Genomic DNA, 16,198 nt, shown 5'->3' with positions numbered 1-16,198 from the left:
GGGTGGCTCAGTGACTGAGAGTCGTCCCATGAACCAGGAGGTCACCGGTTCCATTCCCGGTCAGGGCACATGCCCGGGTTGCGGGCTCGATCCCCAGCAGGGGGTGTGCGGGAGGCAGCCGGTCAATGACTCATCATTGATGTTTCCACCTCTCTCTCCCTCTCTCTTCCTCTCTCTCTAAAAAAAAATCAATAAATATTAAAAATGGGTGTCGTTCTAACGTCAAGGCCTGAATATGCACAAGCTAATGTGTGGTTAGGGAGACGCCCAGCGAGTATAATGCGTTTCACGTGTCCCGCTAGTTCCCTGAGGACACTCTGTGGTTCGGGATGCAGGAGGGGCGGGGGGACGAGTGGAGGGACCTCTGTGGGGACCCTGCAGGAGCTGAGTGTGCGTCTGTCCACGCCGACCCCGTGGGAGCGAGTGAGTTCATAGTCATTTTGAAAATGGGGCCCTAGAAGAGCACGTGGGGCTGACCCATCTTCGTTCCCAGGACACTTGGTTAACTTGCTATCGTCGGGCCTGATGAGAAAGTCTGGTGAGAAGAATCCGTGGGGCAGAGGGTAACATCTCAATCTCTTGTTTTTTTATTTTTGAATTTTTTTCTAAACCCTAAAATATCTCAGTTTGCCTTTCTCCCCGGTCTCCAGAGAACGCTGTTTCTCGGCCTTCGGCGTATCCCGTCTCTTCCTCTGTCCTGTCCTTTCCTTGGGGTCACTGAAAACACACCTGGCTTCCCCTTGCCCGTCCGGGTGGGGACAAGACCCCGAGGACCCGGCGCCAGAAACCGAGGCCGCGCTTCCCAAAACAACACAGCCCACTGCTCCCTTTCCCTCCGCAGCAGCTCCAGGCCGGAAGCCCTGGCCTCGCCCAGGCTGTAGAAATGGCTTATTGACAGCAAAGGGCCCAGAAAACAGGCTTGCCTTTCCCAAATCTGCATCCCAGGGGTCAGCCCGGGACCTAGGACTTTTTGATCTTTTCTTTCAGGTACAAAGAACTGGATCCCAGAGACCACGTTCGGAGCGGGAGCGGGGAGGGGACTGAGGAAACCGAGCACGCCTGAGACTCGGTTCCTGCGCCAGACACCTCTCCGGGGCCCGGTCCCAGCCTTACGTTTACAACACGCGCGAGCGGCACACTTTTGGGTCTTACTTTGCCTTCTGCGCACTTGGTGCCGGCGAGCACCAGCCCCGGGTCCGGCATGTCGTCGCCCAAGTACACGTGGGTCCCGCGGCACAGAATCCGGCCCCCTTCCTGCAGCGGGATGTTCGTTTCTATGGAAACGGCATTGGTACCAATGACTGGCCGGCTGGCGCCTCCTTGACACTGGATTTTCCCACATTTAGCGTCTCTGGAAGGGAGAGAACAGACGGGCCCCGGGAGGGGGGGTTTGGAACCAGCGCCAAGCCAGGTGGGACGTTCAGCGCGGGCGGCGGGGACCGGGCTCCACACCTCATCTCGCACTTGGCGAAGGAACTCTTGGAGTCTTTGCCGCAGTTGCCGTAGGGGTCGCCTGCGGAGTTGACTCTCTCGAAGCAGATCCCAGGGGCGGGTTTCGCACCTGAAACAGAAGCAGAGCAAGTGGTTTCCGTGTTTTCCTTGGGACAGCGCTGGGCTTTCAGGTTCAGGGGAGATGTGCTCTGTGTGTGGAGGACTCGCACCCGCGTCCCGGCTGACTCCCCACAGGCGCTGGCCAGTGGAACCCACCTCCTGTCTCCCTCCGATCACGGCCGACCTTGCATTTTGTTTCATAGCTCGGGGGCGAGGCCTGGCTGTGGGGCCAGACCCAGTGCCCACATAAACGAGACGGCTGGCGGCAAGGGAAGGGGGGCGCTGTTCTCCCTGACAACACCCCACCGTTCCGGTGAGAAAATGGGAGCTCTAGCCGGTCCCACAGAGTGATGACGGCCAGTGTGGGGAGCAAGGAGAGAGAGAACCAACAGTCACACGGAGGAGGCCTTACAGGCTTCCTGGGTTCACAGGGCAGAGGCTCCCCTCGGAGGCCAGAGGCTTGGAGACACCACACCCGACAGCCACCCTGCACAGCCCGGCAGTGCCCAGCAGGGAGGGGAGTGGGCGCCAAGAGCTCAGCAAGTGGCCGTTTTTAGCACATTCTCCGGCCAGGGGCAGGGAAAGCATATCACTGGGTTTTATGCCAAAGCTTTAGAAGGCTCTCAGTCCTGTGCCCACGGGTACCTGTTGAGACTATATCAGAAATTCAGGGAAAGGTTCCCATCCTTTCACTTACACTGTGCCCTGCGAGCAACCTGGGCCCTCTCTCCCGCCGGGCGCCCTGTCTGGACGCCTCCTCTCACGTCACTTCCCGCTGCCAGGAGGCCAGCGTCCCGGGTCCCAGCTCTGCCCCGTCTTTCTCTACTCCCAGCTCCGGGAAGGCGCCGCTCGCCTTCCAAGGTGACCGTTGGCTTATTTGGGACGGGAATCTAATGAAGGGCAGGGCTCCCCTCCTCCCGGGAACGGAGGTGGTCCTGTTGCTGAAAATGCCTGTCTCTCTTCAGCCTGCACCCGACGCCCCTTCACCAGCTACGCGCAGACACAATCAGCATCTCATCAGAACAAAGACGCGAGCAGACGAATGAAACCGAATGACACCCGGCCACCGCTCAGGCCGGCCGTGGGCCCCCCGCCGACGTCCGCACCGGCCGCCCCAGCCCTGGACTTCTTAGTTTCCCAGTCTCTGTTTTCCAACCGTTTCAGAGAGGCCTCCCACGCTCCCGTCTAAGGCATCCCCCAAACCCAACACAGTTCACGGCAAGGGACAAGGTCTCCACGCCTCGGCCCCACGTGCCTCTCACGGTCACGTGCTTGCGCACAGTGTGGCTGCAGCCTGGCCTGCCCGGCCCCTGCAGGGGTGGGTCTGCTCCTTGCACACCCTGTCCTCTTACTCCTTTCATCCGCTTGCTGGAGGGAGGGGCGCGGGGAGGGGGGTCTCAGTGTTGAGCCTGAACTTTGTACTTAAAATAATCCTGTTTGATGTCCTTTGATCAGAGTACCTGGATCCAAATGATCAAAGCGGTTTGGAAAAAACTGGCGTCTAGAATTACTCAAGGCAGTTTGTGTATTTGCAGGGACGCTGCGTATTTATTGCCCGTTGGTCTGGCTTTGTCTCTCCTTTCTGCCCGCCCGACCCCCTGGAAGGCGCCCTCCTGGTCCCCCTGGCAGCACAGGCCGTGACCCGGGTGAGCTCCTCGGGAGGGCAGGAGGCCTACGTGACTGTCGCCCAGGGGCAGGCGGGAGCTGGGAATCACAGCTACCGAGGCTCAACCCCGAGGGCAGGACCGTCCAGAGGGTGCGGAAGCTGAAGGGGGACACGGCCCTGAACGTGTCCCACAGCACCCTGCGCCGAGCTCAGACCAGGACCTGGTTCCCGTCCGTTCCCGTGCACCTCCAGCGCCCGGGGGCATCGGGGTGCGGGCACCCACCACACCGGGATGCCTATTTGGTGACACCGCTTATTTGCACGGCACAGGGACGAGTCACACGCACGCTTACGACCCAGAAGGTGCATCTCAAGAGGAGGGGTCCATGCTTTGGATGATACTAAACAGTATTCTGAAACCGGTGCCTGAGATTCCCGTTCGATCGTTTGAACGCCCTCTGAGTTTGTCACCGTCCGTCTGCGAAGGTGCTGGGAATGGTTTCCTGTGAACCCGGCTGCCTGCACCTGGCCAGAAACTCGCGTCCCTGTTCTAGTTGGGGGTTATCACCCGCAAAAGTAGGAGAAGCAGCCAGCTCGGTGCTTGTTTCCTTTTAAGGATAAAATTCATGTGAAAGGGGTCGGCACAAAAAAAATGTTGAAACTACAAAAAGAGGTGTAAATGACTTCTACCCACTCCCGAGATGCGCTGAAGCACCGGCCTGGTTCACCGCGGCCGCCCTCCCGGGTCGCTCCTCGTGTTTCCGTGAAGACGAGGCTTCGAGTCTGTCTCTTAGGAAAAAAATGACACATTTTCTTAGCGCTACTATGTTGCATCAATTTACAGCCGCTGAATCCTTCGTGATGGACCATGTAGCCGTTTTGCATCATGAAACGATGAGACTTGGCCCGTGGGAGGGAATTCTGACATCCCGCGTGTTTGAGAACCGCACCGGAAGTGGTGGATTTTAATTACCGCTTTTATCTCAGAGGAACAGCACTTCTACGGGACCCTGCGGTTTGGCAGTTCCCAGTGTCAGCTTGTCCTGTGAAGGAGGCGGGATGACGTCCCGAAGAAGCCCGCACGTCACGCGATGTAATCTTCCCTTACGACGACTCCATCCTGCAAATGCTCCTCTCCAGCCCCCAACCCGCTCCCTCCTCCGCCCCGCTCACCCCACCAGCGACACAGGCCTTCCAGGGACACCGAGCCCTCCCTTGTTCTCTCCGCGTCTCTCTCTGTCTCCCTCCAGAGTGACCTCTGCGCTCGTCAGAAAATGAAGCCCAGACGGACACGGTTTGTCATTTCCGCCCCACACCCGGGGCCGAGGGGGCCTTTGGCTCAGAAACAGGGAGACTCTTGGGAAAGCTGCTTCCCCCCCCCACCCCGCGGCCGTCGGGTAGAAGCCGCGTGAAGTGCCGCCCGGGAGTCTTTCATCGGCCGGGCGACTGACGCCGGCCGCGGGGCCCGTCTGCCCGCCCTACAGGCCGCCTGGCAGCTCACGCGGCACAACCAGGCGACGCTAGATCCCGCTGAGGGACAGAGCCGGCAAAGCCGACACGCGGGCCTTCTCCGGTCCTTCAGGTTCTCTCGGATGCAAGTCGTTTGCGGCTATAGACACGTGGTTAGTTATCCGTAACGCGAGTTTCCAAGTTTTCAGTGAGCACGCTTGTGGGTCAGATAAACGGCGCCGGTAAAAGTAGATTTTCTGCCAGAAGAAATTGTCCGGCTGCGTTTCCGGAGGAATAAAGGTCGAGTTGCCCCGACGGAGAATCTCTGTGGCTGTGAAGACAAAGCTACACAAGAACAGCCACGTACACGTCACGGTCCGACTGCTGGCAACATTCGCGCGTCTGACATCGAGATACGCAGTCTCGAGATACAAGATGTGGGAGAAAAAGCAGCGAGATTTTAAAAAGTTCAGCTCCTGCGCAACGAGATCACCATCAACAATAATAACTTGAAAAACAAACGAAAGCACCCAAGACTCACAAGGTGTTCTAGGAGCACGTCGCTTTGCCAGTTGGGAGGGGCAGGCATCTGTTTTGAATTTTTACCGTTTTCTTTGCTGGAAGATCTGGAAGCCGGATCATTTGGGTGAAATATCACCTGGATTCAGACAAGCTCATTTCCAAAGGGAATGGTGAGCTGGGGCAGGGCTCCGCCCGGTCAGCTCCACCCGGCCAGAGCCAGAGAGGAGCTACTTCCCCGACGGAACTGGGGAGGCCGGGCTGAGTCAGGAACTGGGCTGGTCACCTGGGGGCAGGCGTCCTGCCCCCAGAGCAGGAGCTCAGTGACTTCTAGCATCCAGGGCGTTCGAGAACGGATGGGAGACGAGATGCGGCCAACGCATCCCTGACAGGGAGTTTTCCTTTTCTGAAGCCCGAAAGCAAATCTGAACTGACCGCTGTAATGCAGCATGGAAAGGATCTCGGCCCGGCCATCCAGCTGGCCCGGGGCCCGCCTGGCCGAGGAACTCCCTCCACCCCCGCCCGAGCCACAGGGGCTGTGGGAAGCATGTCACTCGGGCAGCATCCGGCCTCTCGAGTCAGCATCTTACACCAGCAAGGTGGTGATGAACATTTAATAAATGATAGCATGGGGGCGACAGACGGGGACTCTGCTCTCCAGGCCGCAGCGCAGCTCTAGACCCACAGAGAGCCTGCCTTTCCCCCGAGCGGCCCCAGGGCTCCGCGTGCCTGACCCCCGCTGTTCGGTCCGCAGGAAGCAGCCTTCCTGTCCACTCCAGCAGATGGCAACTCCAGGGCACCTCAGCTACGACACCATCCTGATTGGCTGCCCCCCCAGGCTGGCCCGTTCCCTCCCGCCCGCCCGCATCACAGCCTTCCTGCAGCCCAGGACTTGAGGGTCTCACTCACTCGTCTGTGAGCTTCCTGCAAACACAGGGCGGACCCACCGCTGCCAGGCCGAGGCCTCCTCGGCAGCAGGGCAAGGGGGCGGGGAGAGCCGCGGGGAGCCCAGGTGGGTGGTGTGGCCCCCAGGCAGGCAGGCCTCCGGCCTCACCCAGGCCACAAGGACAAAGAAAGTTCAACGCAGGTGACTTCCTGCTGCTCTTGCTCTTGGAAAGCCCAGTCCGTGAGTCAGACTGTCGGTGTGTCCGCCTGTCTGGCTCTCTCCCTCTCTGGTCAGGCAGCTGAAGGACTAAGGCGATGAGACAATAAATACCAGGTTTGGTCACCACGAACCGAAGGCTTGCAGCCAGCTGAGTCACAGTGGCGGTGGTCAGAGCGCGCCGAGGAGCCCCATCTGACCTCATCCTGGACCCGGGGCCAGACGCTGCAACACGGCGGGGCACAGACTGCTCATCTCTCCCCAAAGGCTCTGGGGCCTCGCGCTCTGGCCGCAAAAGCTCCTTGGAAGGGAGCATGGTTACATTCCTGTAACTCAAGAACGGGAGGTGACCGGGTCTGGAGGAGCGCAAGGGAAGGGACGGCCACCAGGGACGCTTCATGCCACGAAGACTGGGCCAGCAGCAGTAGCCGCTGTCCCAAGGTGACCTCACTTGGCTAAAAGGCGTCTGAAGTCACTAAACCATTCAGAGCCGTACAACCATCTGGCGTGTGAATAGTCAGGGCCTACTGTGTGCTTATCACCGCAAAGAATTCACCTAGTCTGAGACCTGAGACCTCGCTCTGGCCTGGGGGTCCCCCAGCCTGGCAGGCAAGGGGGCCAGGACTGGGGGCTGGCAGGGTCCACAGATGAAGCTCTGAGGCCCCAGGCCCCAGGCCCCCTCTTTCTACCCGCCCCAGTGCATCCAAGAAGCCTGAGGCTCACTGGGAGAGCTGGGTGTGAGGTGAGGGGCTGTGTTACCCCACGTTGCTGCATCCACACTGCCTTTCTCCTTCCTCAGAGAGTCCAAGAGCAGGGGGCACATTGGGCTGTGAGGAGGGGCCCGGGCAGGGCCAAGCCCTGTTCTCCTTGCTGGGGTCGTGGTTTTCACATCACTTGCCACCCCGAGGTTTGATTCTGCCGTTGTTTCTGCCCTAGCTGACTTCCTTCTGTCCTAGCTGACTTCCTTCGTGTCTCCCAAAAGCAAAACCTCACCACGCGGTCTGACAAAGGCCCACTTCAGATTTCTCTCCCCCGGGAGCCGGGACTGGGGCTCGCCTGCCTCTCTGACCAGCTGACCACAGCGGGATCTCTGGCCAGAGCTGAGGTCACCCCTGCAGCCAGCGGGAGGAGGGCGAGAGGACAAGACTGGGAGGGGCCTGCCTTGGAGAATACTCTGCGTGGGTGCTGGATGGGCAGTGGGTCCTGGGGAGGAGCCCACAGGGCCTGGGCTGCCCTGTGAACCCCGGACCTCTGGCCCCAGGTGGAGGGCCACACACAGGGGACACACAGGGGACTGGATCTTCCCCCTTTCGCACGGAGAGTCCATTCAATCTTAGAACTTGCACTGTCCCCACCTCGGGGGTCACGGGAGGGTAGGAAGGGACACATGGTACCGAGCGCCCGGCCCAGAGTCCCCCACGCGAGCAGCGGTGAACAGCCAGCCACCTTCTTCCTGGGTCACACCTGCCCATCCCTCTGCGTCCTGGTCACAGGCAGCGTGCGCCAGGTCTGCCCGGGGCCTTCCTAAGGCCGCCCTCAGCCCTCCGGCCGCAGGGACATTCTCCGGCACCCTCAGCCCTTGGCTGGGGTCCTCCTTGGAGCTCTAAGAAGCACTGACGCAATCAGGGTGGTGGTGGAAGTTCTGTCTGCCCATCTGTCTGTCCAACTACCCGTTAAGCAATCTGAGGCAGGGGTCGTGGCTGATTGATCCCTGTTACCCGTGGACACACAGTAGGTGCTCACACGTCTCTCACCGGACGCCGCCGAGCTCCTTAGGGCCGGCTCCGGTTTGTGCCCGGCGCCTGGCAGTCCCAGCCCACCCAGGAGCCGGTTCCTCCAGCGAGCAGTGCGCCCCACCCCGGCCCGAGCGGGGCCACCACGTACCTGGTCCCCAGAGCGTGACGCACTGCTGCTCGTGGGTCTGGCAGATGCCGTTGTAGCAGTAGCCGTCCACACCCTGGCACGGGTGCCCGTCGTGCAGGTAGACGTTGGCCGGGCAGTGGGGGCTGGCGCCTGAGCAGAACTCAGGGAGGTCACAGGCGTTGCTGGCGCCCCTGCAGGCCGTCCCCGCGGGTTTCAGCTGGAAGGAGGGAGAGGCTATGGCGCGTGCTCTGCGGGAAGGGGCGCAGGCTGCCCGCAGGGCTCCTGGGGTGCCCCAAGCAGGCCCGGCGTGAGCGACGGGAGGATGTCAAAGCCAGTCCCCTCACAGCAGCGGGAGTCGCTGAACAGCCCTGCTCCGGGGGACAGCGGCCCTTCCTCTGTAAGGGGGCATCCAGGGCGGCCTCTCTTCAGCTTCCTGCACCGTTAAGGTTGATGAGCGGCAAGCTGGCCGCTGGCACCTGCCACTCGGGGGCTGTGTGGGGGGGTGTTGCCTGATGGACACGTGGATTCTGAGGAAAATGACCTGTGGTTTCCAGTCCCTTCGTGTGCTTTCAGGTGAGGTCTGCACTCAGAGCACTAGCGTTTGTGCTCAAGTTGACAAAAGTAATTCCGAGGGCAACAGCCGCTCAGGTTATCATCAAACCTCAGAGCTGGAAGCCCGTCTGCAGGGCTTTGTGGGGTGAGGGGCAGAAGAGATAAAGCAGGGGTGGCCTGGGATGCTGGGAACCATCCGGCCGGCGCCCAGCTCTCTGCAGCTGAAGAAACTAAGGCCCCAGCCGGCCGGCGTGACTCAGAGGTTGAGCGTCGGCCCGTGAACTTGGTCAGGGTGTAGGGTTACGGGTTTCATCCCCAGCAGGGGGGTGCAGGAGGCAGCCGATCAATGACTCGCTCATCCTTGATGTTTCCATCTCTCTCTCCCTCTCCCTTCTTTTCTCTGAAATTAAAAAATATATATTTTTTTAAATAAAAAATTAAGACTCTCAGTGGCTTGTCTGAGGCTGCACAGCCTGTGACCTACCCTGCCCCAGCCCTTCCAGGCACCTTCTGCCAACAGCTGCCACGTGCCAGGGGGTGCCAGCTGCTTTTCATGGTCCCATCAGTTAATCACAAGTAGGAAGGGGTTTTAGGTGGAATGCAAATGTTTTAACACACTCTGAGTCACGGAGGTTCCCGCAAGCACGAGGCCACTGCTTCGTTAACAAGAATAAAATTCTACCCTGGGAGCCTCTGAATCGGCTCAGGCTTCTGTGCTGGGTCTCAGCTCTGGATAGTGAGACAGACCATGGACCTGCCTGAGTGAAGGCAGGGGTGGCCGAAGCGATGGCGAAGGTGTGAGGCCACCACGCGGGGCGGGGTGGGGCTGGGCGCCGGCGGCACCTGTTGTTAGGAGGACGTCGTGCGAAGGCCCCGGACAAGCTGCGAGGCGCCTCCGCCCAGTGGCCAGCGTTGCTGGGGTCAAGCAGAGGGAGCCGGCGTGAAGATGACAGGAGCGGGATCCTCGAGTGCTCCTCCGGGTTGTGGTGACAGGACCCCACGTGCCTCCGACAGCGCAATTGGAACATGTAATGCTGAGCCTGCGTTCCCCGGGCCGATTACTTTTCAGCTCATAACTGATTTGTCACAGATGACAGCATAAAAGGTGCATTTTGCACAGAGACTGGGAGATGATAAAACAGGAGCTAATGCCAGCTCCGATGAGGAGTGACGGTTCCTGCAGCCGTGGCGCGGGGAAGCCGCCCTGCCACCCTGTGTGCCCTGTGGAACTGCCGGGATCTGTGGGCGACCTGGGCCAGGAGCACTCACCCGGGGCCCGAGCACTCACCCGGGGCCCGAGCACTCACCCGGGGCTGGGAGCACTCACCCGGGGCCCGAGCACTCACCCGGGGCCTGAGCACTCACCCAGGGCCTGAGCACTCACCCGGGGCTGGGAGCACTCACCCGGGGCCTGAGCACTCACCCGGGGCTGGGAGCACTCACCCGGGGCCCGAGCACTCACCGTGGCCTGAGCACTCACCCGGGGCCGGGAGCACTCACCCGGGGCCGGGAGCACTCACCCGGGGCCGGGAGCACTCACCCGGGGCCCGAGCACTCACCCGGGGCCTGAGCACTCACCCAGGGCCTGAGCACTCACCCGGGGCTGGGAGCACTCACCCGGGGCCCGAGCACTCACCTGGGGCCTGAGCACTCACCGGGGCCTGAGCACTCACCCGGGGCCCGAGCACTCACCGGGGCCTGAGCACTCACCCGGGGCCGGGAGCACTCACCCAGGGCCTGAGCACTCACCGGAGCCGGAGCACTCACCTGGCAGTCTCGGCAGCACAGCCCGTGGGCGCAGACGGCGCCTGGCCTCAGGGTGCAGGAGGTGGCGTTGCAGCAGAGGTTCGTGCACTCCTGCGGAGGGAAGGGGCTTCATGTGAGGGGTCGTGGGGAGCAACCACTCGTGGACAGCAAAGGTGCCCTAAGTGGCTGTAAAAGGGAAGAAAGGGAAGAAAGTTCTTTCTTTCTTTCTTTCAGCCCGGCTCTTGAGCTGAAAACCAGCCCAAGTGAGGATTAGCTTCGCCTGCGAGGAAGCAGAGGTCTGTGAGGTGCTTATGAACTGACTGCATGAGGGTCCCTGGGAAAAGTCAGAGCCTTTCGTGACGGGGGGAAGGGGTCCCGGGACAGGAAGGCCGGTGGACAATCCATCGCGGCTGCAGCTGGGGCTCTGCAGGCAGAGAGGGCTCCGGGGACTGTAGGTCTTATTGCAACACGTGTGGCAGGATCACCAGAATACTTGGAACTCACTTATTTAAAAATATACGTAGATGTGCCCTGGCGGGTGTGGCTCGGTGGGTAGGGAGTCGGCCCAAGCACGGAAGGGTCTTGGATTTGATTCCCGGTCAAGGGCAGGTACCTGGGTTGCGGGTTCGATCCCCAGCGCCGGTGGGAGCGCATGCGGGAGGTGACCCGTTGATGTCTCTCTCTCCCATCGATGTTTCTCTTTCTCTCCCCTCTCTCCCCTCCCTTCCACTCTCTCTAAAAATCAATGGAAAAAAATATCTTCGGGTGGGAATTAACAAAAAACGTACCAAGATGCCTTCAAATATTACTTTTCCGAGACTGACCCGTTCAACCTGCACATACCAGCGGGAGATGAAGTCAGACCATTGTGTCTGAGCCGCAGCTCCTCACGATCCAGCCACAGCCGAGACTCCCGCCCAGCGCAGGTGGGCTGTGCCACCTGACCAGGCCGCCTCGGGTCAGAAACTCAGGTGACAATGACCGAGGGGCCCGAAGGAGGTCCGTGGGCAGGGCCCATTGATTGGCAAGGGATTTAAACACAGATCAAATAGTACGGGCACTGCCCTCCCTGAAATAAAAGTGAGAGGGAGTTGACTCCTTTGCTGAGCTGCGTTCACAAGTCCCTGACTTTTTCTGGAAACAGGGGGTTGAAGCCTGTCCTTGGCCCTCCGCTGAAGGTCTCCGCAGGGTCACCTGGTGTCTTTATGGAGTCCTGGTGCTGCCAACACTCCAACAGCTCGGGGCTTAGACAGTTTAGAAAAAAACTGAATTCTCAGAAGAAGGAAGGGTTCACAGAGTCTTTAATTTATCAGGGTCCTCTAACTTTATCTAACAGACGATGTGTGCTGAAGAATTTATATACTGTCGGCTACAATGAAGCCAGCCACGAGCTGCTGTACTGGCAGATGGCTCACCCCCAAAACCATCTTCTGTGAGGGGTTTATAATTAGCATCACTGATGCGATTAACAAGGTTTTGCCGATGACCCAGAGGGTGTGTGGCTAGGCCGGATGTCTGAGCTGGACCCCGTGTGAGGCTATGAGTGACATTCGCGTTCCGTGTTTGCCCCGTGACCCTGTTACACACACATCCGAAGTTATCATATTTTAAATTTGCTCACGGACTTTATAAACATCCGGTTATGCTACACACAGCAAGATAAAACTGCTGGGCAGTCAGAGCTGGAACTGTCAGGACAGTGTGGTTTCTAACTCACAGACTTACGACCCTAAAACGTTTAGGAACTTGTGTTTTTTTTTAAAGAGCCCATCAGTTGCGTCCCTGACCAGTGCCATGAAACATCCAGCAATGTCGTCCTGCTCGTTACGATCTAAACGGTCTACTAGTGACACGTTCACAGAATCTCAGAGCTCCCTGTGCTAACTGAAATCAGCCATCCTGAGACTGGGTCCTAAGATCCTTTAAGAACTTCCTCCCCACCCCCCAACAAATCCCTAAATAATATAAGCAGCAGCTCAAATGGAAACCAGCCAAGCAGAACGGCTTTGACTTCAAAGGGGACTGATAATGTGAGAAGGACAACTACGTTTAAATGCTCTTTGCAAGCTACCGCGTCCCAGTGACTTTAGACCAGGAGCTGAGGCCGCTGACCGACCCCGAGAGCTGGGCGGGCGAGTTGTCAGGGTGTCCTTATGGCTGATATGAGTCCAACGCCCCACACAGGAAGCTTTCAGCAGTCACTGCCTTTAAAATATATATATATATTTATTGACTCCAGGGAGAGGAAGAGAGGGAGAGAGAGAGAGAGAAACACATTGATGAGAGGGAGTCATTGATCGGCTGCCTCTTGCACGTCCCCTGCTGGGGATCGAGCCCGAAACCCCGGGCATGTGCCCCAACCGGGAATCGAAGGCGATGCTCAACTGTCGAGTCACACCGGCCGGGCGGTCACTCGCCCTTTTAATGACACAGAATCTCCTTCTGCAGTACTGTATTCCTCAGGAGAGGCTAATTCTGCACCTGATGATACATTTACTATTTTAGGGCTCGGGAGAGAGGTTCAGCAGGGCCATGGACACCAAGTCTCCGAGAAGGAAGGACAATGAAGCCATGGAGGTTCTCCACAGACGCCCTCATGGTCCTGCACAGACATGGATCCTTCATCCCAACCAACTGGGACAAGACAATGAGGCATCTTTCTGAAAACAGTGCAGATTATTTCTGGGAGCCAGGGGACCAAAGCTGGTTCCAGTTGTGAGCTAAGGAGGTGGTTGTGACTAACTGAGGTGGAGACACACAGAGCCCCTGAATGGGCCACGGTATGTGTGGGCCACAGGATGCATGGGCCACGGGATGCGTGGGCCACGGGATGCGTGGGCCACAGGATGCGCGGGCCACGGGATGTGCGGGCCACGGGATGCGTGGACCACGGGATGTGTGGACCATGGGATGCGTGGGTCAACATGAAGCCAAGGTATGAAGAGTCCCAGGGCCTGAGCGCTGGGTCAGGGGGTACAGAACCCAGGTTAGCAGGTTGGACTAAAAGCGATCTGGAAACTGGAAACGGTCTGTCACACTGTTAGACACAGTTTGAGCCTGAGCAATGGAAAGCGAAAAATAAAAAACCAAAAAAATTTAAAAGTGAGACAAAGGCTCGCCCGTGACTTTGAAAGATTTCTCGGAAGAAGGAACTGTGGGTGAGGGGGACCAGAGCTCTCTTCAAAGCCTAAGAACTCATCCTATGAAATAAGACCCGACCCACAGATGGGAACTTGGGAATTACACGTAAGTGAGACTTGGCTCCACATAAGGAAAGAGTTTGATTTATTCCTATCTGCCCCCTACCTGCGGAGACAGCACCTGTCCAAGCTGCTGATGGAGAGAGAAGAGAGGCCCACAGCTCAGGGGCCGGCAAGACTCAGGCACTCAAGCCTGTGCTGACGTGCTGGGGGGGGATGCTGGGGGGGGATGGTGGTGGTGGGGGGTGGGGATGGTGGGATGGTGGGGATGGTGGTGGTTGTGGTGATGTTGATGATGGGGTGGGGATGCTGCTGGGGGGGGGATGGTGGTAACATCGGTGTTGTGATGATGATGACGGTGATGATGACGGTGGTGGTGGTGTTGACAGGGGAGACGGTGGCAGTGGTTATGGAGGGTGGGGGTGGTGCTCATGGTGATGGAGGAGACGGGAACAGCGCTGGTGTTAACGGTGGTGACGGTGGTGGTGGCAGCAATGCTGGTGGCCGTGTGGGATGTGGAGCACCTGCTAATCCAGTCATTCCCAACCTGACCGTTCCTGGCTCCACGAGGAGCCGCCTAAGTTGTTTAGATCGATAAACACAAGGACGAATCATTTTTAAGTCAGCACGGCCTCTCCTGAGAAACACGGGTAACTTAAGCTAATTCTGTTTTTTTCTTTCCGTAATTAACGACGTCTCCAAGGAATTCCCCCTTTGCCGACCCCATCCCATAACAGTTTCAAGTTTCCCTCCACTACCCTTAAAAAGAGTTTCTGTAACCCCATAACAAGGACTTACTTCTGCACAGCTACCACTCCCTGTGCATCGTGAGCAAAACCAGCCACCGCTGTGGACAAAACATCTGGTAAAACCACCACTACAACCCCCGTCCCCGGTGCTTATTTATTCGCCCCCAGCATTCTTGCAGAGATGGCCAGACTGAGACCAAGATCACTCCTGCGGGGACGGGAAACCTCAGACACTTGGAGAAAGATGCGAAGAAGAGTCCACAGAGCCGCTTTTGGATGGAGACAGGAATTCGAGGCACGTCCCAGAGTCTCAGCGCAATTTCCCTGCCCCAGAAGCCCTTTCAGAGCAGCTCCCCAAGACACGCTCCTCCTGAGCCCCGTCAAGCCCGTCTGAGCTGGGCCTGGCCGCCGTGAGCCTGTCGGCTCCTTGAGCTCGCACAGCTCTCGGGGGGGGGGGACCCCACCTGCAGGCTGTGCTGCGCCAGCTCCTTGCTGTGATCATCTGAATGCAGCCCCCCCAAGCTTCCGGGGGCCCTGGTTTGGCCAGGAGCTCTCCCTGCCTCCTGTCAAGACTATTCAGAGATTAAAATGTGGCTGTGATAATTTTTACACTGATTAACCTTATCTTGGGCCCCACAGAAACAAGAAAATTTCCCAACCGTGGCTGGAAAGTAGGGTAAAGAAGCCCTTTGGGGGATAAAAACACTCCCTGCTTTCGCGTGTGGCTTCTGAGAGCGACAAGCAGAGAGGCCGGGCCTCGGGTCCTGCGCACAGAGGAGGCCGCGGCAGCCGAGTGGGGTTTCGACGTGGAGAAAGCTCTCGGTGAAAAGTAAATGTTGCTTTTTAGAGTCCCCTGTTTGCAGGCCGTGCAAAGAGAAAGAAAGGGTGCTTATTGGCCGCCTGAAGCCAGGTGCCAGGGCTCGTCTCCGCCACGCTCTGGCTAGAAGCCTGTGCACCGTTCCCGGCCTCGTCTCGCCAAGAACGCCGCGTCCTCCGACAGACAAGGCTCTTTATCTTTTTAAGCCAGTGGCGCAACTTATCCAGTGTGACACTGAAAATGTAAGAAGGCCACCCTGGCTGGGAGGCTTGTCCGAGGTGGCCACGCAGGACTCAGCCAGCCTGATTTCTAGCCCTTCATTCGGCCGCGCGATTCCTCTAAGTGGCCCAGACACCAGACCCGCGTCCCGGAGACGCCTCTTACCTCGGGCTCCCCGCAGTCACACTCCTCTCCTTCCTCGACGTATCCGTTCCCGCACTTCTGGCCTCCGAAGGCCTGCTTGACCTCGGGCAGGTTGAAGAGGCACATCCCCACACCCTTCTCCAGGCTGGCCTCCAGGTCCTTGCGGCTGCAGCTGCTGAACACCATGGGGAAGGGGTACCTGCGAGAAGAGCTGCGCGGTCAGCCGTCAGCGAAAAGTGGCCTCGCCTCCTTCCTGTGGGCGACTCCTGGTCCCCCCCCGCCCGCCATGACATCTGCCCGCGGGCCCACTGTGGGTCTCGGCGAGCAAAGGCATAAACACTCGCTGCAACACAAGCCCCTTTAGCGGCACCCTGAGCTCCCATCCCGCTCGGCGCTGGCACCCCCCCGGAGGGATGCTTCATCCCCAAAGAAACAGCCTTCTGACGGTTTCAAACTAACGAGTTTGGACGGTCATCAGCCAGTACTGACAGTCCCGTGTGAATCAGCAAGTGGAACGGGAACCCTCGGGATGTGTCGGCTGCAGTGTGAACGACTGATGTCCTTACTGGAAGGACAGAGGCACCAACGACCACGCCTAGCAGTTCCAGGGGACCGCGGACACGACCCCCGCTGCAGGTCAGGGCCGGCAACACGGGCCACGGGGCTATGACAGGCCGCCCC

At 58.9% G+C, this 16,198-nt stretch overlaps 1 protein-coding gene across 5 annotated transcripts in view; it reads right to left on the bottom strand.

Moving 5' to 3' along the window:
- The window catches only part of ADAM12 (ADAM metallopeptidase domain 12), a 177,612-nt gene that overhangs the window by 31,803 nt on the left and 129,611 nt on the right, over positions 1–16,198 (bottom strand). For all 5 annotated transcript variants that reach the window (XR_014000260.1, XM_081158285.1, XM_081158287.1 and 2 more), the window contains 5 exons: positions 15,539–15,716; positions 10,410–10,499; positions 8,112–8,307; positions 1,453–1,561; positions 1,153–1,351 (listed from right to left, as the gene is read on the bottom strand). Coding sequence is in view for 4 of the 5 variants with exons in the window: in XM_081158285.1 (XP_081014411.1) it covers positions 1,153–1,351; positions 1,453–1,561; positions 8,112–8,307; positions 10,410–10,499; positions 15,539–15,716 (772 nt within the window). In the remaining variant the exon portion in view is untranslated. The remainder of the gene's footprint in view (positions 1–1,152; positions 1,352–1,452; positions 1,562–8,111; positions 8,308–10,409; positions 10,500–15,538; positions 15,717–16,198) is intronic.

Source organism: Miniopterus schreibersii (assembly GCF_964146895.1).
Source record: "Miniopterus schreibersii genome assembly, chromosome: 14".
Classification (NCBI taxonomy): Eukaryota; Metazoa; Chordata; class Mammalia; order Chiroptera; family Miniopteridae; genus Miniopterus; species Miniopterus schreibersii.
Note: the sequence above shows the minus strand (reverse complement) of the source record. Positions and strands in the feature narration are given on the sequence as shown.